Here is a 22,383-nt window from a genome sequence, read left to right on the forward strand (position 1 = left end):
ACCCTTAAGTTCCCCTTCAGAGACTTTGACATTTAGACAAAACACTATTGAAAACACCATGAACATATTGTATACATTAACTTTATTCATCACTGTAACTATTACACAATACTCGGTTATGGCCACAGGACAAATATGCATCACTTCCAATTCACCATTAAGCTAGACTGTTCTGAGGTTGAAAGTGTAATTTAAAAAAAAAATGCAGTCAGGATCCCTCCAAATATGCATTTTACATTTTGTTTTTTTAATAAAAATAATTATAATACAAAAATATACAGTAGAAGATAAACAAAACAGTCAATATACATATCAATAATAAAGGATATATATCTATAGAGTATATATAGTGAATTCACAATATAAATATACAAATGTACAGGATAGAAGGCAGTGTTTTTAGGTCATTATAGTGCTTAACAGCGGTCTGCACTACTGTCATATTATTAACCTCTGAAATGTCCGAATTGAACAATCAGAATCGAGTATTCAACTAAGCCATTTAATAATTAGGAATAAAGTTGCCTTAAAAGGTATACCACAGACTTGGGGGATTAATTACTCTGTATGTTTTTTTAAAAGTCAAACCGAGAGGACAAAAGTCGATAGGAGGACAACACAAGGGTTAAGTACAAGATCTGAGTACTTCCTCCCCTCTGGTGTTTGTCATCTCTTCGCTCACTGAATATCTTTGTTTGTTTTTGACAGCTACAGGAGGACCTCTGCTGACGCATGCGCACATTTCACTTCAGATGTCAACTGAGACAACGGACAAACAGTTAGCGTTTGAGCTCGTATCGGAGGGAAGTAAAACATTATTTCACCTAAAGCTCCTCTAGCTCAAACAGCGTAATGAGGTAAAGAAGTCGGACAGATAATTAGACTTACCGTGATTACAATAGACTGGCATCGCCACGGTGAAAATGGACCAGGAGTTTGAAGACATAGATTCAGAGGGCCGGTGGCAGAAACTGTACCTGGTGAGTCTGTTAGCATTTAGCATGAAGCTAACGCAGATCAGACGCGCATTAACGTTAGCAAGATAACGGTTTGGCTAGCTAATCCAGTATCTGTTAACTAACAGTAATTTATTGCCAAATTTGGAGAAAAAAAAAGTCTTATGCTATTGTTTGTTTAGTTTGTGTACAGGCAAGGCAACGCTCCAATAAGATAAATGTTACCGTAAGCATAGGTTTAGTGTTATAAGCTGCTGCGTGTGGTAATAATAGCCATAGGGGTGGAAGAAGTATTCAGATATAAGTAAAGGTAGCACTAATTACTTGTAGAAGTATTCTACTACAAGTAAAAGTCCTGCATCCAAAACCTTACTTAAGTAAAAGTACAACATAATTGGCATCAAAGTACACTTTAAGAACCAAAAGTAAAAGTACTCGTTATGCCTAAAGCGCCTTTTTAGAATCCTATATATTAAATTACTGGACCAAAAGTTGCAATACATTAATGACAGAATACTCTATTTCAAGTAAAAGTCCTACATTATTAAGTAAAAGTATAGAAGTATTATCAGCAAAGTGTACTTATATATACTATGTATTGTATAGTATAGTATACAAAGTACACCTCTGCAGAAAATGTGATATATTATTATATATATATGACATAAATGTCTAATAATAACAAATAAATAATAGTTATTCCACTACTTCCATTTTTAAAGATACATTATTTAAAAAGGTTTATCAAATGTTTCTTAATGCAACATCTTGAAAGAAACTAGAGCTGTTAAATAAATGTTGTGGAGTAAAAGTATAAAGTTTCATTAAACAAATATACTTAAGCCCTTTTCAGGATAACATCAAATATAAATTCTTGTTTCTAAACAATCTTTCTTTTGTCTTCAGGAAATAAGGAATCAGTCCCACGAGTGCTCGTACAAAGTGGCAAAGTATCCAGAGAATCGCAACCGAAACAGATACAGAGATGTCAGTCCATGTATGTAAACATTTGTGGAAACGTTTCTTTTACCCTTTAACAATGTCTGTCAATTTATAACCGATCACCAAACAGTCTTCTCTCTCACGCTGCCTGCAGTTGATCACAGTCGGGTGAAGTTGGAGAGCACAGACAACGACTACATCAATGCAAGTCTGGTGGTCATGGAGGAAGCCCAGAGAAGTTACATATTGACTCAGGCAAGTCCAAGGCTCTTTATTCAAGTAAAAACAACCATGCAAGCAGGTCTATTATAAAAAAACGTTCAAGCAACAACACTAAAATGAAGGATTGGTTTGTCCATGCAATTGAGTGCATTCATAGTCAGTCGCTTTGTGTCATCAGATCATTTGTGGCTTTGTTTTGAAATGATTCTGATCCTGATAAGGAGCGCTTGTTTGGTTTAGCTAAATCCTTTATTAAGTCTCCGGATCACTGATGATGTTAAATCCATGAGCAAGTGAGGTGTTATGTGAATAGAAAGTAAAGAAGATGTCAAGAAGGTGTGCTCTTACGGATTTTATGTCTTAATATATATTTAAATGATCTATGAATCAGTGAGAAATAGCCTATTTCAATTTCAAAACATTAAACCAAGATCTATTATTATATAAAGAATGGATATTGATTATTTTTATAAACATGCAAGCCCAGAAAATAATTAAATGAAGGTTATTTCTTTATTTAATAATTGTTTTTATGTTGAGGTCATACAGTTATTGGTACATAAGGTTTCTCTTTTTTAGAGTTCTTTAAAACAGCTATCATTGCAGTTATACATTCATGTTTGAAAGGATATCCAGAGTACACATAACAGCAAAGAGTTAGATTGTTTCTATGTGAAATTGGTGTAATATACCAGACAAATTGATTAATGATAATTCCTGATTTGAAAGCGGAGATAAATCAACATTAATGTCTAGTTTATTCTCTGTCCTTTGAACATTCCCGCCTACAGACAGGAACAAACAGTGGCCTTATTATTATGAGATTTATTATACATAGCAGAGAATAAAGCTATTGTACTACGTCAAACTTCATTAATCAGACGTCTGATGGCAAAACAGAAACCTCCAGGGCAGAATCTGTGTAAGGAGGACCCTTGTTGGATGCTTTTTCCCTGAAGCAGACTGATCCGAGTCAGCTGCTTAACTGACGTTTAGTTGTGCAATCATAAATGAAAGCCTGTTATTGTAAAGAGAAATGCTTTCTTTAAGGGAGTTGTGTGTGCATAAAACCACCATGCACCATGCAGTTGGGTTCAAATAATTGTATTTAACTCAAATCAGATTTTGACATAGAAACCGGTCACAGTTAAATAACATCACAGAGGGTTAGAAAATATACATTTGACCTTTTGGTCTAAAGCAGTGTAATTCTGCTTTTGTGCTTTCTGAAGTGTTTTATTTATAGAAAGTGTTTCATTCGTGTTGCTGTGTGAAATATACTCTCCAATTAATTACATTTTGAGGGTACATGTGTATCTTTGCAATACTATGATAATTAACGACCAGTGCATGATGTCAAGTCATTCTTAAAGCCAAAGGGATCGGGGTATGAACGGACAAATAACCGCTTAACCTTTATCAAGTGTTGTTTTTGGACCACAGAAAACTGCAGCTGATAAAACATATCCTTCCTCACCAAGTAATACGGCTCACTATGATTCAGTCATTTATAAACAACAAGACCTTGTGCAATTCAACAGTTTGCGAAATCCAACATGACCATTACCTATCAGGTTTCTTTTGCATCATTGAAAATGTGACATGAAAAACATTTGAGGTAATGCTGGCTTCTGTCCATAAATTAAGATTCACTATCATGCAATAGGGAACCTTAAACACATTCGCAGCAGTATATTATGTATGACATCCAACAGTGTGTAACTCTACATGATGGATTTGATTTGAATCCTATTATTGTCTTTGACAGTAACTTTACACTGTCCATGTTAGTTGCACAGATATCACATTATAAAGACATTCCTCAAATTGATGTTTGAATATTTCTGAAGAAAATCAATTGAAATGATTTCCTAGAATCCAAGTGAACTCATTTCCTCCTGACATGTGACTGATGAAAGTGTGTGTGTGTTATTTCTGTCCACAGGGCCCCCTGAGGAACACCTGTGGCCACTTTTGGCTCATGATCTGGGAGCAGAAGACCAAAGCCATCGTCATGCTAAACCGGGTCATTGAGAAAGGCTCAGTAAGTATATCATATAATAATAATAATAAAAGCACATCCTATTGTCAGGTCACTTGACATCTGTTATTTGTCTGGTGCAACACACCCACACTGAAACACTGCAGGAACCACAAAAGCACTAATCACAGATGTATGTGAGGAACTGGGATGCAGCCCAACCTCTCAACTAAATCCTGTGATCCTGTGATGTGCCAATCACACACACACGCACACACACACACACACACACACACACGCACACGCACACGCACACACACACACACACACACATTTTGGGAAAACAGGGTTAAAGTAGAAGATTAACTGTGCATTTATGTGAAAAAATGTAAACGTCTCATGTTAGCGAGGTTAGCAGGAGTTATGTTTCGGTCTGACATTGCACAAAACGTTGCTTCATTTACGAAGCAAGGTTTCAGAGACCTAAAAGGATGTTTTTGCATGGACAAAGGCTTAAGAAAACCTGTATGTGTGGACTTTGCCTTGATTTCAGTTAAAGGTCCACTGTGAAGCTTCTCTCTCCTGTCAGCAGGATAAGAGGAATTCAGTGTTTTGACAGTGTGTTCACAGATGTATGTGAGGAACTGGGATGCAGCCCAACCTCTCAACTAAATCCTGTGATCCTGTGATGTGCCAATCACACACACACACACACACACACACACACACACACACCACACACACACACACACACACACACACACACACACACACACACACACACACACACACACACACACACACACACACACACACACACACACACACACACACACACACACACACACACACACACACACACACACACACACACACTCACTCTCACCGCGAGCAGCTTTGATCTGTCCCTTTCTCAGTAGAGCAGCTGGAGCGGATCTCGCTAGGTCATGAGATTCACTCCCCGACTGTTTTCTTGGAAATAGCAGATAAAGAGTACCTAGTCCAAAGATATTATTAACCTCACTCACAAAGATGTTCGTGGAGGCCAGCAGAGGGGGGGGGAGGGGGTTACATAATCCACTTATCCTCAACACTTCTGCACATTGTCTGCTTACTAAGAACATGCTGTATAATGAGATATTTGCTGTCGATAATATAGCATGAGAATGCATGACCAGTACTTTACAACTTTACTGACGGCTTTGCTGTTCCCTGGAAAACATCGAGAGCACCACAAGATCACAAACTGTACTGGAATATATCCCTGGTTCCTTGTAACTTCGTGTGAGCATTGTTTCCATGACTGGTTTATTATAATAATACAACACATAAATAATAATGATGGTAATAAACTTTTTTTTTATAGCACATTTTATACTTATTTTGCTTTACAAAGCAAACAACTCTAAAAACAACTGTTAAACAATCTCTAAAAAGAGAAGAGATGTCAAATAATAACTTTTTAATAGTTGTGTATATATTCATATTAAAGGATAGAACCTGTCCCTTTAAAATGCATTCCTGATCCTTTCTTTAGTTATTAAAATACTTAAGAAATAAATATCTTAAAATAAAACATGAGAAAAAGTCACAGTTCAAATACATGCAGAATGCAAGGAGATATAATCTTGACTGAAGCGTATTTTAACTGTCCTCATTATTTTTGAATTAATGCAGTGTGCCAAAACACAAAATGTGACTAAAATTAGACAGAGGTGTTGCAAAATTCAAGATAACAAGGCTGTGCAACAACACTTCATGCAACATATTAAGGCTGTGTAGTTGTGTATGATTCTGTGCATGTGTGAAATCTTTTATGTAGGTGTTACATGTATGATATGTGAGTGTGACCAGGTATCTGTGGAGAGGGAGAAGAGGAAGCGGATGTTTTTCTAAGGGATATTTCTCCTTCCAAAGCTAGGATTAAACTGTCCTCCTGTTAGTCATCAGCTGCTTTGCCTCAAGGCCCCTCAGCATCTGCTTCATGGCATATTTATTTGTCAGATATGACTTTATTTAGTCTCTCTGACCACATGTCTCCTTTCTCCCCCGACAGGAGAAGTGCGCTCAGTACTGGCCCACAGCGGAGGAGAGGGAGATGGCCTTCAGAGACACACGCTTCCTGGTCACGCTGCTGTCGGAGGACATCAAGTCCTACTACACCACCCGAGTGTTGGAGCTGCAGAATATCAGTGTAGGTCAAAGTTTTTACTTTATTATCAGGGGGCATTCCACTTTATAGCTGTGAAGGGGAAGGGAAATGGTTTGAGGGTGTCACACCAAGACGCTTTACAAGGACCTGCTGTCCCAGGCTTCTTCAAACTGAACAATATCTGGATTCCTTTTAACCGATCATTACCTGCTACTCAAGACTGATACCATGAGAAGATACTATTTCCATTTTTGTATTTCAAAAAGTATAACCTGTACTTAATGCACACCTAAGAGTACGAGAGGCTAAGATGTAGTGAGCAAAGATGGATGATTTAATCTTCAAAAGCTCTGATTTACCAAGGCTGACAACACTGTAGTTAAAATTCACAAACAAGATCAGTTCAAATGTTCACTTATTCTTTTAGAGCAGGGGTGCCCAACCAGTCGATCGCGATCGACCGGTCGATCGCGGGGAGATTCCCAGTCGATCGCGAGATGTGTCTAAAAATAGAACAACAATATTCTGTTTTATCGTTAATGTCCTATAACATAATCTTCCTGTGCCAGAATAATGCACTTGAACGCATCAAAGCTTTGTGATTGGCCGGCGTGACCCCAGGTGTCGGGGCGTGGCTGGTGGGCAGTGGGCACTAGTTAGCTGATGTTGTTTTTGTCAACAGGAGTGACAGTCCGCACACACACAAGACCGCAATTATGGCAGAAGCAAAGAAGCCCAAAATATATAATTTTCACTCTGAGTGGGAGGATGATTATTTATTATTTATCTATTCCAATTCAAAGTCCATCTGTCTCATCTGCAATGCGAGCGTGGCTTTATCGAAGAAGGGTAATTTAGGAGCGGCATTTCAAAACAGTGCACAAACGCTACGAGACGGGATTCCCTCCTAATTCTGCCCTACGCTCCCAAAAGGTGAGGGACCTGAAAGGACAGCTAAATGCACAGCAGTCCATTTTCACCAGGCTCAACAACGAGAGCAAGGCTGCTACCATAGCATCTTATCGTGTCAGTCACGTTTTGCGAAACACTTGAAGTCTTTCAAAGACGGCGAAGTTGTGAAAGAAGCATTCCTGGAGGCTGCCGACGCGCTTTTTGGGGACAGTAAAAATAACAGTAGCATTTCAACAGGTTTTTGATATAATAAAAATTCATACCATTATTACCGTTATTAATCAGCTGTAAGTTTTAGTTTGTTTGAACTTATTCATTATAATTATTGTACAAAATGGTATAAGAATGCAAACATTAAGATCTGTTCTGTTTAAATTGATTATAGTCTATTATCAATTCGGGTTAAGAAACTAGTGTTGCTTGCATCCTATTTTAAAGGCATTTATTTTTATACTCTACTAAAATGCAACAAAAAAAGGGTTTGATTCTATTAATTTTGTCTTTTTTATTGCACTTTGGCAGCAGATTCCTGTGTAGCTTCAGATCCGAGTTGTTTTATGAGTAAGCCTAATTTATACTTTTGTAGCAACACTATTTTTATATAATGGCAAAGAAAGGGTTCAGAGTCTTTTCTTTTTTCCCTGTGTCATACTGTATGTGGCAGCACTTCAATGTTTCTTGAAAACATTACCCACTGTGGTATGTGACGTGTGAATAAACTCCAACTCTGTATCAACAACACTGTTGTGTAACTTCAGTTAAACACTTGTATGTGTGTAGATTAGAAAGAGGTAAGATAAAGGATCTGCAGTATTTTATGAAGTATTAATCGTACAAAGGTCAGTTTTATACAAGTAGAAGTGTGTATTTACCTGGTAGTAGGCTGTCAGTAATGGCTACGCCTCTCTATTTGGACTGGTAGATCTCGGCAGACTGGCAACTTTAAAAGTAGCTCTCGGTTCAAAAAAGGTTGGGCACCCCTGTTTTAGAGAGTACAAAAAAACAAGTTGTAATCCTGTTATCTTCCTCTATGTATCGTAGTGTGTAGATGCTGTACTTGTTAAGTCAATGACAGCAATGTGGCTTTGTATTAACGGCTGATCATTTATTAGGGATCATTGTTTTTTATCAGAATAATTTATTTTGTTTCAAATATTTGTATTGAGAAGAAGCATACAAGTGTAAGCAATAGTACAGACTTCTTTGGGGTGGAAATCACGCTTCCCTTTTTCAACATAGAAGACAAACATAACAGCCAACAAGAAATAATAAAGAAAAAACATAGCATGACAGGAATACCATACTTAATGACATACATAGTGGGGAAGAACATACAACATAGTATATATAATACAAATAAATAAATAAACTTAAAGGGGACCTATCATGCAAAATGCACTTGTTGTGTCCCCGGTGCGTCGGGGAACACACGCAGCGTCAGAAAATAAAACCCTTTCTCTTTTCCTCCGTACCCACATCTTTTAAAAACGGGGGTACAACGAGCGGATACAGATTTGCTGCCGATATTACGTAATTTCGGATGGTGGACCCACAGAAAGTTGCTATCAGAAACAATGCCTGATGTTTTGGACGTAGTATGGTCTTTGTTTACATTAGCAAGCATCGCTAACACCCTAACCTGTACTGGAGAGAGTATGTGTAAAAAAGCAGGAAATAAAAAAAGGAACTCACCTTGTGATAAACCTGCAAAAGAAAAAGCATTTGAGATCCATACTGTTTCAGAAATAATCCTTGATGTGGTTTAGAACAGGATGGTGTTTTATCACAGCAGAATTTAACTTTATCTCTGGTAGAATTCTGATCAGGCATTAGCTCCGCCTCCTTTTTTTTTCAAGCTAAGGACCCAAAATCCGCGTTTCTAAACAGGGCTGGAATAGAGGGATATGAGGGATGTCTAAAATGCATGATCTGTTTGTATTTTGAGCAAAACACATCATAGACATGTTTTTATATATTTCTATATATCTGAGACCCATAATATATGCCTAACAATAGCATGATAGGTGCGCTTTAAAGGGTGCAGATGAGCCCAGACTACCTGCTCCTGTGGGCGTTGACCACAGTATTGAGTGTATGTAAGTCACTTTGGATAAAAGCGTCTAACAAGTGACATTAATTGTAATCTTTGACACTCATTGTTATCTAATTTTACAGAAAGATTCAACTGAGTTGTATGTTCCCACGCACCAAACTATTTGCAGTTTGTAGGTTGTAGAGAAAGTGCAAACGAGCTGTAGATAATGCAGCAGAGCAAATCCAGTATGTAAAGTAATCAGCCTTTGCTTAAAGGTGGGGTAGGTAAGTTTGAGAAACCGGCTCGAGATACACTTTTTGTTATATTCCATGGAATGCTCTTAACATCCCGATAGCAATAAATATCTTAAGTGCTTTGACAAAAAATCCATAAAAAAATATCATCTATGGAAGCCGTAATACTGTAAAAAGCACGACCAGTCATTTTAGCCGGCCCGGCTAAAATAACTGGATGGCCTACCTGCCTGTCAGCCTTCCACCTGTGCACAAACTTATCTCGTGCCCTCATTGGTCATGTGCACGTTCGTGTGTGTTGGAGGAGGGGCTCTATAAGGAAGTGGCAGATTTTCTCCGGTTGTGTATTTTCAAATTCTAGCACACTCAAGCTGGTTTCTCAAACTTACCTTTAAGCAACAATAGTTAACCTGCAAATTGCATATGAAAAATACGATTTTCAATTAAACCCAATGTTATGATTTTTTTCCAATACATTTAACACCTGTTTTATATTAAAAACTGAACACCGTTTTTAAAATATCAGCAACTAAGAGTTAACTGCCAATGTGATCGTAAGGAAAAAAAGCATGAGAAAGAAGTAGATTCAAATGTTGTGGGGAGTTTTCAGAACACGGTTCCTCGCATGAATTGAAACTGAAACTGTTGGACTTGTTTGCTTAGTTTATCTCTCAAACCCTGGGATGGCCTCAAGTCACCTCAAACACACCGCCTACTCATCAGCACTCACAGACTGCACATACAAATATGCTTTTCTACCTGCTAATGAAGCCTCTGTTTGTCTCCTCTCTCAGACGGGGGAGAAGAGAGAGATCTACCACTTTCACTACACCACGTGGCCAGATTTTGGTGTTCCCGACTCCCCGGCGTCTTTCTTAAACTTCCTCTTCAAGGTGCGGGAGTCAGGAGCGTTGGGGCGGGACCACGGACCGGCTGTGGTGCACTGCAGCGCTGGAATCGGACGCTCCGGGACATTTTCATTGGTTGACACGTGTGTGGTCCTCGTAAGTTCTCCATTTTTGTTGTATCATTATGTCTGTATTCTGATTAAAGAAAACAAAAAGTTTGTTTTTTGCTACAATGATTTGAGTTTACATTTAGACATTGAGAGCCAACATTGACCCAATTAAATCCATTATGCCAAGTCTGATTAGGACTCATACTGTGGATAAATACATCAGTTTCAGGACAGTCAAGTTACCTAATTTAAAGCCTTTGACTGAAATAAAAACATGAATTGAGGGCTGGTTAAAATTGTTGAAGTAACATTTCAAATAATCTGTACAGAGAGAACTTCTGATAGATGGAAACGTTAAAAAGAATTTACTTTTTAGTGACTATAACACCAAATGAAATTCTATGTTGTTCTCTTGCAATTACGTAGTTTTTCACAATGTGTTTATCTCTTAAGTTTACATAGCAATACCATAGAGAAACCTATATGTATTGAACAGCCGTAATGTAGAAGTAGATAAACCAGATCAAAGAAAAACAGGGAACTAAAACATCTAATTTATAGCATTTTATTCCTAAAAGGTTACACGTCACTCACTAACACAGACTGGCCATGTTTAACAGTGTGTCAGGTTTACATTTTCCTCTAAACACACGCATGAAAGGGAACAGGGGGTTCAACCTGTCATTCTGTCCTGACCAGATGGACAAGAGGAAAGACCCCTCGTCAGTGGACATCAAAAGCACCTTGTTGGACATGAGGAAGCACCGCATGGGCCTGATCCAGACCCCGGATCAGCTGCGCTTCTCCTTCATGGCGGTGCTCGAAGGATCCAAGTGCATCAAGGGAGATTCCTCTGTACAGGTACCTGCACCATGTGACCAGTTCACTCTCTCGGTACTTAATGAGTAATATGGTTCAGTTTCCAGGACACTGCTGTATTTGGCTGTAGAGAAAAACACAAATAATGACAGTTGGCCTGGCGATGGATATTTGTTTATTAAATACCCCACAGTTATTCCGTGTGTGGGTATGTTAGAGGAGTAGGGTTTTCCTAACAAATATTGACTCATACAGAAATAGTCTCTCTAAGTCATCACTTGTAAACCATTAGAAGTGTGTGGGACTATGGCCTGTTTGTTGTTTTTATTTCATATTAAACTGAATATCTTTGGTTTTTTACTGACAAAACAAGGAATTTAAAGACATCATCTTGGACAAGAAACACCTTTTAGTTATTTAGTTCAGGCCAATGACCTGAATGTCTGACAGAGTCGTGATTTGTTTGCAGTCACAGTTTGTATGAAGCCATCTTGATCGTTCGCTTAATGTTCTCTTTTGCAGCAAACATTTTTTGTCTCGCTTTATTCATTTTTGACAAGATTCTTTTACAAACAAAATGTCCAAATATAGGCTGTTTTTGATCCATGGCCAAAAGTTATGGTGGCGTGCTTTGCCAAAACATTAACGTTTTTTCCACTTGTGTCTGCTCGTTTTGTAGAACCGCTGGCGGGAGTTGTCCAGGGAAGATCAGGAGCCGATATTACAGTCTCCGCCCTCGACACAGCCGCAGGCCCGGTGTCCGACGGAGCGATGCAACGGCAGCCAGCGGGGGGGTCAGCAGGAGGAGGGAGGGGACTACAGACAGGACGACAGAGCACCAGCACCATCTCCATGCAAGGAGCAGGAGCAGGACGGCGGCACCACACAGTCAGTACTCTATGAATTAAAAAATGCTCTCAAGAGAAGAGTGATTATATTCGTTTTTGCTGGACAGACAGCTGTTTACCCATCATCCTTTTCTCGCAGCAAGCGACGCAGAGAAGACAGCATCTCCAAATCAGGCACAGCAAAGACAACCCAAAGCAAGCCCAGGACAAACGACTCGGAGAAGAAGAGAAAAAGGTGATTATTATATAGTTTGGCTGAGACTATATGTTATTATTCATACACCAAGCGTCAAGTTGTTGTTACCCTCCACGATGATTTGTCGAGCACCGTCACAATGTCACTTCTGTAACAGTTTTATTTAAACTTATATTAAGTGTGATATGCAAAAATGTATGTCTTTTTCAACACAGATTGTAAGAACCATCTAATCCATCATGCTTCATCCATTTGTTAATAAAAAGTCAATCCCTAATAATATTATTTCATAATGGGACATTTTGCATGTTTCCTAATGGTACCAAATACTTTACGCTTTAAAGCTTTATCCATAAACGTTTGTATTCAAAGTCTAAGAGTGTCTTAGAGTTAAAATCAGAGTGCTGTGCCGCTTTTACTTTCTGTTTGCAAGTCTAATCATTCTGTTTAAACATTCCTGCACTATTGCAGTTTTATTTCTAGAATTATATCCCTGTTGTTTCCAACTCATTTTATTTAAACATAACTCCAGACTGCTGTAATTTCCAAAAGTCAACATTTGTTGGTAAAAGTTTGGTGTTATAATATTTAAATAGTCGTGTTTACCTAATGAAATCCACAATATGTCTTCCCAACATTTTTACTGTGGTCTAAAAACAGTTTTCTCTTCCTTGCGGCAACAAAGAGAGGCACCAACTTGTATTACCAGCTGCAATTTAACATCACCATCAATTACATTTATATAACCACAGTAAATACATCTATTTTAGCTCTAACACTATTAGTAAAGAAGATCGGAAATAAACAGCATTTTATTCCCTTACTTGAATAGCCCTTTGCCCTTTACATGTATTTATTCTGACATGAAAGGAACTTACAAATTATATTCAGAAAATTCATTTAAAGGTAGGGTAGGTAAGTTTGAGAAACCGGCTCGAGATACGCTTTTTGTTATATTCCATGGAATGCTCTTAACATCCCGATAGCAATGAATATCTTAAGTGCTTTGACAAAAAATCCATAAAAAAAGGTCATCTGTGGAAGCCGTAGTACTGTAAAAAGCACGACCAATCATTTTAGCCGGCCCGGCTAAAGTAACTGGATGGCCTACCTGCCTGTCAGCCTTCCATCTGTGCACAAACTTATCTCGTGCCCTCATTGGTCATGTGCGCGTTCGTGTGTGTTGGAGGAGGGGCTCTATAAGGAAGTGGCAGATTTTCTCCGGTTGTGTATTTTCAAATTCTAGCGCACTCGAGCCGGTTTCTCAAACTTACCTACCCTACCTTTAATAAAAAAGGAATCAGACTTATTACGTCAGACATTTGCTTTTTCGAATGTATTCCATGGACATCCGGTACAGCTCTTTTTTTAGTTTCCTTTACGCAAAAAGGAAAGAAAGTGTTTTAGATTAACCTCTTGCACTTTCACTTTAGCACTTTTACTTTTACTTAAGCACTTTTACTTTACTTTAGCACTTTTACTTTGACTTTAGCATTTTAATCTTACAATTCTTGTGATGCCAAAGAAGAAAAGACATGAGTCAGTTTTCAGCTTCATTTCTTCAAACCCTACAGAGGAAATCCAGGCAGGCTTTCCCAATGCATGACTCAACAAAATCACACTTCAGACATAGCTGAGGCTTTCTCCTTTTCTCTCTCCCTCTCTCTCTCTCAACATTCTCAGTCATTTAGTGTGTATCTAACGGACGTCTACGTCATGTTCTCTTGAAGGCAGGACAGTTAGCCCTGATGAAGCACTTATTTCTGATGACTCCAGGAATGGCTCACTTAGCCGTTTCTCAGAAGCCTTCCTTTGTTGTGTGACATGTCAGTATTGTTCCAGTAATTCGGCCCAAACTGACGCGCTCTCACTCTGCTGTTGTGGTTCTTCTCGGACAGTTTGGGCTGCATTTGCTGCACATGACAAGGGCTGGCCTGTCCAGTGGGGGGCAGTGTATCTTTACCCCCCGCTGAGACAGCAACAACAACCACGAGGAGCACATTTAGAGGACGAGGTTTACCCGCTGCTTTTAAAACGAACGCCCTCTCTTGTACATGGAGGTGTGTGTGTGTGTGTGTGTGCGCTTGGCGTCTGCTGTGTTTTTGATTCTGTTGAGGTTTTGCTCTCCTTTTCATGACCTGCTTTGCCGCTGTGGTTTGGAGTTGTGTTCTGCACTTTAGCATGGTGTGTGTGTGTGTGTGTGTGTGTGTGTGTGGCATGTGTGTGTGTATAATTGTGGTTTAGGTGTTGAAGCTCTGAAATGTCAGGATGAGTTTGAAAAAGCTGCTAATTTTTGCTTTGCATCAAATTTGCTGGGACCCTTTTTTGTCAAATGCGTGAAACACGGTTTAAGTCAGCAACTGGTAAAGTTCCCCCTCACTAAACCACGGCTTTGCTGCTGTTTTGTTAGCATGTGATTTGGTTAGGACAGAGAAGACTCATGTATGGTACAAAGGAAGTGAAGTGAGTCTCTTCCTGGTTGGGGCAGCCCATCACACCAAGTGTGTCGTGGCTGGAGCTTGAGAGTTTGTTGCATGGTTCTGTAGTTTTACTGCTGTTTTCAGAGATGTTTCATAAGGTCTTCTTTATGTTTCCTCACTTTAGCATGGCAGTTTGTAATGGGTTTGTTGGTTTTATACTGTATTAGTTTTGGTTTGGCTTAAAGATTGAATGGTTTGGATGTCTGAAATTCGTCAGGAGATTTACGATGGGTCTTAAAGAGCCATTGTTGAGGTAAAACTTAAGGACTAGTGAACTATCTAAACATTTTGTTATCTTTGATGTAGATTTTAAAACCTTAGAGCAACTAATGATTATTTATCATGAATTATTATCTGTTGATGAATCCATTTAAGGTATAGAAATATAGGATATACAAAAAATACCTTTAACAATTAATATTTTCTTTCAATCTTTTCAAGATCTGAAAGCCCAAAGTTTCCTCTTTGGAAATATTTTCTTGTCTGATTAACAGAAAAACAAAACCAAAGATATGAATTTAATGATATCAAATTGACAAAAACTAAAAGGTCAATATTTGACATGTTTGCTGGATAATTGACCTTTAAGTTTTTCCGATGTAATTGTCTGTTTATCAACTAATCAATAGATTGACTAATACTGTCATCTTCAAAACCCTCCCCCATCATACTGGGATGATACACAGATAATTAAATCTAATGTGTTCTAACGCTCTGCAAAAACTAAATGAACATTGTCTTTAAAATGTTGGAGATCATCTGGACATGGTGTGACATGTTGCTTATTAAACAAGATGGCTGCTTTCGCTGCATTTACGCTCAACCTAATGTTGGTATGATCAAAGTGATCCAAGACGCCGCATTGTGCCACGGCTGCAACAAGTAGCTGGAACCATCTTTGAAATGTTCGATCCCTAGGCCAATTTTAGTCGAATTTGATTTTCTTGTAATACTTTCTTTTACTATTAGCAGCATAGAATAACACTTTTCGTTACGGATTAACATGTAATGTTCATAATAAAACTATTTCCCCACCAAAAAATGCACCAAGTAACAGGACCTTCTCCATATCTCTCTCATAGATTTTCTAGATAAAAAGTTATCCAAGTTACAGGAAGAATTTAATTCCAACTGAAAATGAATTGCAGTACATCCCACCTTATCTTACATGTTTTACTTTCCCTGAAGGAAACAGTTGCAAGGCATCTATATAATAACACACTAAACACATCCCTGTTTGAATCGTAACTTCATTTTGTGGCACAGGTTCCTTTGATCACTCTTGAGCTTCACTGACACTGGTAGAATAAACTGTTCTGAGTTCAACCTCTTTAAATACTTTGTGTCTTGTGACAGGGCGAAAACCAGCGACTGCTAACCACCTCCACCTGCGGCCGTGCACCTGCAGCTCCGGCAGCACAGCCACCTCCGGCAGGGATCTCCAGCTCTCTCAAACCTCTGCGCCCCCCCCCCCCCCTCCACTGCCACAGCTCTCCTCTCTTATCTGTCCAGCCCTGAAACATAAATCAGCCTCTGCACACCTCCCCCTTCCTCCTCCTTAGCAGCATGTCACCCCTCAGCTCTTTCATCCTCTCTAAACTGTTTACAGCAGACACTTCGACATTCTTTGAAGACGGCACATTTAAAAAAAGACAACGAACACACCAGCGCTTTGTCCCCCAGTCACACCTCAACCACCGCCTGCTTTTGGAGTCAGAAACCCTTGGTTTATTTGCTTTAATATTATTATTATTTGCAGCTTCTCCTTCTACTATGCCTCTTTGCATTCATGAAATTAAGACTGATACTAGGGGCTATGCATTGCCAGTTTGGAATGCTGTTCATATGTGTATTTTTAGAAGAAAAACTTTTTTCAGAGGCAAAAATGTTCTATTTTTTATAAGAGATTACTTGAAGTTTTTCACAGTGATGGAGGTTGGCTCAATTTAAAAAGCACTGCCTCCTCCCACATGAGAAATTCAGTGGCATGTGAGATTTCCATGATGTACAGTGTTCTTTAAAAAAAGATGTGTGTAAAAAGACATATTTTTGCTTGTAAAAAGATGAACGACAATGTTACAGATTTGAATCCAGTATAGAAACCTGATTTGATGACTTGTTCTCCTTTTGAAATGAAAATGTCTTAAGTTTCTCTTTCTCTTCGAGTGTAATCCACAAATAAAACTGGTATTATCTAGTTTACATAACAGCTGGCCTTTTGCTCTTTTCTTGTTACCTTTAAAATGATCCCCTTTTTTTACATAACAGCAATATTTTGAGAATAATCTAATAGAAAATGTATGAAATGCTAAGATGTGTCTGTTCAATGAGGCTCAAGCCAGAAAAGCGAGGTAAAATTATTCAAATAAGTAAATTAACACAATTTATTTTGGATTTGATTAGAAAGTGCATTTATTTCCATGGTAACTTATTAAGAAAGTGGTATAAATATTCCCATTTACTGTAATTGTCTCCCAGAGAGGGAATAATTCATTATTCCTGTCAAACTATTGCTTTAGAAATAATTGTAGGACAGAAAATATAAACCGTAAGAACCTTTTTGATGCTAAAAAGTTGTTAATGGTTTATTTATTTGGTTATATTTTAAATGCAATTTTACAGGAAGCAGCATTTTCGAGTCCCTTTCTCAGATGCAAACATTCAGTTTATGGTTTCCTCTCAAAAAATGCTGTCGGGACATTCCTTTCCCCCGGGCAGTCCTACACACAAACCACCAAAAACAATGATGCCGACTGAGAGCAAAACCACAAATTGGACTAAACAGCTCGACAAGATCAAAGTATGATTAAGTGTGTTTCTTTTCACCACAAGTAGTCGTAATTTGTTTGTAGGAAGGGATCAGGTTACAGAGAGGCGGGACTACCAGGAATACAGCATGGCACGTGGCCAACCACTTTCAGAAACACGGGCGGAGGCGGGGTCCGGTGAGAGAAACACAGTCAGTCTTCATCGTTTCACAGAAATCACACAGTGTTCGTGTCACAATAGTTTATTTGAAAATCACATTCAAATGCTGCAAAAACAATGAATTAATATACCAGAAGTGCTCATTTAGGTCAGTTCCTGTACATGACGTAATGTTTATGCACCTAAAAGATTATCATCAAAATAAAAAAGGAAGCTGTTGGCAAGTGCGAGGGCTTTCGTGATGTTTGAAGTACAGACCAGGTAAACTCATTATAAAACACGGATATGAGATCTTGCTGCTTTTCCCAGAAGCTAATTATAAGTTTAAAAGAGTGCTGGAGGGATACCGCTGCCAAAAAGAAGATTCCAGGATTTTGGGATCTTCCATTTGTTGGGCTTCTGGCTCTGAAATGTGAAACCATAATTAGAAAGTTGTTATCTTAAATCCCACATTACAGAATATAGTTAGTTTGAATTACACTAAGCATGTTAGTACTTCTTTTTAGGCTAGTTTCATTTCTCTAAAAGTCTATTTTTTTTAACAAACTATTTATTGGTGGCAGGTTTGTGACTCACAGGGTCGTCCAGCAGGTGAAGCCAGTCGTTGAGGTGGTTGACGAGCGTGAAGGCGTCTGGGATGTTGTCTCCCTCCGAGCAGAAGAGAATCAGCACAGCCAGCGGGACGTCCTCTGCACAGCTGAACCCCCAGAGGAAGAAACATTTAAAACACCCTCGATCAAAACCTGTTACTGGGCTGTTTCAGGGTGCTGAATTTCAACAATATACAGGAGGTAGAGAAAGTGTGTTTTGATATTATCATGATCAAGATAAGAGCTTGAGTTTTTTTATGTTGCAATTTTGCAGAAGGTAAACTTCTTTATAGTCATAATTGAGCAAAAGAACTGAACTTTCATTTAAACTACATATAAAGCATGTAATACAAAAAGTCAATTACGGAATCGGTGTCTTACACCGCTCTCGCTCAGTGTCCGAAAGAGAATTGCTTCTCAACTTATTCTTCTGATTATGGACTATTGTGATGTTGTCTACCAAAATGCACATAAATCAGATCTTGCTCCACTCAACATAGCCTACAATAGACTATGCAGATTTGTTCTTGGTTGTCCTTTTCGTACACATCACTGCACAATGTATAACCAACTTAAATTGCCTTCTTTAAATGTAAGAAGACACAGGCATTGGCTTCAGCTGATATTTAAAATGCATTTATCTTAACTATCCCCCTTATTTTAAGCAGTATTTTGTACCCTACTCGCCAAATCATCAAGTTAGACATTCTGTTCAGATTTATTTCTCTGTCCCCTCTGCAAAAAAATGGATTGTCAGAAGAGCGTTCATGTTCAAAGCCCCAACAGACTGGAATACTTTACCTGCTGCTATTAGATCTCTTGCATCACTGGGTATGTTTAAACATGCATTATCATCTCACTTTCAACTGGTCTGCACTTGTTATTAATGAAACTGATATTGATGAAACTGATTTGCTCGACTGTCTCTCAAATTGTAATGATTGTATGCATTGCTTGAATTTACTTAACAGACTTTATGTGGTTTGTCTTGTGTGTCATGTTTTGCATTTTGTATTTTTGTTTATGTATGTCTGTAAGTTGTTGCTATTGTCGGGACCCCCTTGAAAACGAGATGGTGCATCTCAAGGGGTTTATCCCAATGAATACATTTCTATATATATAAAAGACTAGAGACTTGTTTTAAAGGTCATAACATGTTACATCACATGCTAAACATGCGCAGATGTACAATAAGGACTGCATTTAATGAGTACATTATATTAAAAATGCTTCATAACCATCTCAAAAGGTCAGGAGGTCTTAAGTTAAAGTTAACAATAACAACAGGGGTCAGGAGGAGACAGAAACAAGGAGATATTTTGGCTGGATTGGATCGACTGAAATGCTCAAAATAATCCGATGAAAGGCAGTTTTCATCGACTAAAACTAGTGTACTACAATAGTTACTGTAATATTGTTATTGACTTAGATGAGTCTAAAAATGCCCAGAAGGACACCAGACTAAGATGAAATAAAGAAATCAGAAAGGAATTTAATACTACTCAAGGTTTAGTTTGTTGCTGTAACAAAAGGAATTCACAACACTGTTTTTTTACTTCCTAAACTTGGATAAATAAAATTACATTTCACTTTCACAGAAATTCACAAAAATAATCCAGTTAAATGTTTTCCTTGTGTCACTCAAGATGAATCATGACTTGAGGTGTGCATGACGTTGCCAGCAGGTGGACGGCGCTCTCTCTCTCTCTCTCTCTGTACCTGTCTGTGTAGAGTCCTTTAGTTATGCCTCCTCCGGGGACGTAGAGGCGAGGCTCCGTGTTGGCGTCCGTCAGACCCGGGTAGGCCGACACTCGCTCCATTTCCCTCCAGCTGAGCTCCTTCAAGGCGTCCTCGCTGTCTTTCAGCAGGGACGGAGTGACCAGGTACCTCAGAGGAATGCTGCATGGACACAGATCTGTTAGTCCAGATGTTAACAGCACAGTGACGCAGCGATGATGTGCAGTGTGTGTTTAGGTACCCTTTCATCTGCTGGTCGTCCCTCTGGTAGGCCTGACTGCTGGACAGGACGACGGCCCTGGAGAACCCACTGGATTTGATCCAAGAGACGAGCAGCTGACGGAACTTTTTGGATTTGGACTGCAATTAAAAACAGGAGTTAAAGTAACAAAAACAATAGAGCAAATTAAACGATCGGTCTGTGGGAACACAAACTACATCATAAGGAAAGATAAAGATGTCATTTATGCTCTCTTAAAACGTATGTTAGTTAAACAACTAGTTCTCCACCTTAAAAAACCCACTTATTTGGTTCATAAGAAAATGAGAATAAACTCATGCTGATGCAACAGACTGGTTTTACCTGGATGATTGGTGCCCGGATTTGAAGAACGGCCAGCTTCAGTTCTGCTGCCGTGTAAACTGTTGATGAGAAACAGGTTGACAGATTATTTGTGTGGTGAAATTTAAAATTATTAAGGTGACATTTGCACATTTACTTAGATGGTACCTTCTGCAGGAGTGTGCAGCTCCTCAGCGTTCTCGTTGGAGGTGGCGTACGGGTTGTTTCCCGTCATGGGGATGAGGCAGTCCGTGTGCATGTAGCCCACTCTGCTCATGTTGAGCGTCGACACGATGAGGTCCACAGACAGCTGGCCCACATTACCAACAGCCACTGCTGGCTGGGGGGGGGGGGGGGATAAGCAACAAATAACAATTACAAACAATTTTAATAATATATTAATTGTTTCAGTCTCTGCTACAATGCTGCTGCCTTCATGGTTCCAGACTCTCATCTGTGAGGATTTGCAGCTTATCCTGTTCTTAAAGAAAAGTGAATTGACTTGTTTTAATGCCTTTAATAAAAACCCTGGGCTCTGGATGACGGGCATTTGGTGCTATTTTCTGACATTATTCAAACCAAGGAATGAATCAAATAATTAACAACAATAATCAGGCGAATCAACTGTTAATTATAATCAATTGCAGCCCTAAATGTATTATGTAAAGGGTAATAAGTAAATGAAAGTTCAAGAGTCATAGCAATCATAAAACGTATCGTTACACTCTAATAGTATAACAGTCACAAACGCATTGAATACTTTTACTTTTGATAATATCACTTTTACTATGCAGGACTTTTATTTGTAAGTGAATAACAATGTGGCATTTATGAAGCTTCTTTGGCTCCAGCAAAATAGTTACATTAGGATAAAAACTTAGCCTAGTGATTACAAATATACTGCAATTCATTACAATTCAAAACGTTTCGCGAAATAATGACTAAGTATTGCAACATAATGAACATAAACAATCGCAAACTTATTTTGAGGAAGGTTTTCCTAATATTGATTATCGTTACATTATATTTTGTATCACCTTTGCGGAAAGGCTCTTTTACTTTTATAAAGGATGGTACTACTTCCTGCAATGATGCTCATCTGTGATTTCAGACTATTTATTTAAACAATAATGACATGTACTTATACTCTGTTCCCATTAGCTCCCATACAGCAAACTAAATGAGACCGTGCTGGTATATTAGTAATAAAACACACTTTATCCAACATTAGCACATTGTTGTGTCGCTCACCATGACGAGGGTGAAATCTTTGAAGCAGGGCGGAGAGTTTTCTGAAGAGATAAACATGATGCCGTTTATCAGAGCTCAAGCGATACTGAGGAACTAGATTAAAATGTTATTATATTATCTAAAAACTACTTTTTCGCAGCAGCTTTCACTTCTATTTTCATTCCTGCCTGTGAGGACCTTCTTGCTCGCCGTCGCTTGCTGATGATTGGGCATTTTTAGTACCCACCGTAAGTGCCTGATTAAAATGTGTCTTTGAAGATCATTTTTGAGTCAAATATTTATTGAAGGTCGCTTCCGACTGTCTCTATCTTTTTTGTTCATCTAGCACGCCCCTTTAGGACTTATATTTGACATATTGTTTCTAATGTAAAAAGGCATATTTACGGTTAACCGCTGCAAAGATTTCGTGCGTAGTAGAGATCTGAAACTCCCGTTGTTAACATCTTAAACATTAACATTTATATACTACAACTTATTTGCTTATTAGAAGAAATTATATTTTAAGCAATGTCAATTTTAAATGTGAAAAAGTCCAAATATATACACACAAATAATTTAGT

General features: G+C 38.5%; 2 protein-coding genes across 2 annotated transcripts; one reads left to right on the forward strand and one right to left on the reverse strand.

Annotated features, from left to right (window-relative positions):
* The first annotated feature begins 739 nt into the window (after positions 1-739).
* ptpn2b (protein tyrosine phosphatase non-receptor type 2b) lies at positions 740-16,964 on the forward strand. Its single transcript, XM_034124903.1, has 10 exons — positions 740-980; positions 1,863-1,953; positions 2,053-2,153; positions 4,066-4,164; positions 6,158-6,295; positions 10,249-10,458; positions 11,112-11,273; positions 11,911-12,119; positions 12,219-12,314; positions 16,112-16,964. Exons 1-10 carry the CDS (start codon positions 924-926, stop codon positions 16,131-16,133), a joined length of 1,185 nt encoding a protein of 394 aa, XP_033980794.1. The 5' UTR covers positions 740-923; the 3' UTR covers positions 16,134-16,964.
* Positions 16,965-17,749: 785 nt separating this feature from the next.
* On the reverse strand, positions 17,750-22,093 carry psmg2 (proteasome (prosome, macropain) assembly chaperone 2). The gene is made up of 7 exons (XM_034125415.1): positions 21,824-22,093; positions 20,741-20,912; positions 20,594-20,652; positions 20,252-20,370; positions 19,993-20,172; positions 18,260-18,380; positions 17,750-18,088 (listed from the first exon to the last, which is right to left on the reverse strand). The coding sequence occupies exons 1-7, from the start codon at positions 21,878-21,880 to the stop codon at positions 18,008-18,010; spliced, it is 789 nt and encodes a 262-aa protein (XP_033981306.1). The 5' UTR covers positions 21,881-22,093; the 3' UTR covers positions 17,750-18,007.
* Between the last annotated feature and the right edge of the window lie 290 nt (positions 22,094-22,383).

The sequence above is a fragment of the Trematomus bernacchii genome, unplaced genomic scaffold, assembly GCF_902827165.1.
Source record: "Trematomus bernacchii unplaced genomic scaffold, fTreBer1.1, whole genome shotgun sequence".
NCBI lineage: Eukaryota > Metazoa > Chordata > Actinopteri > Perciformes > Nototheniidae > Trematomus > Trematomus bernacchii.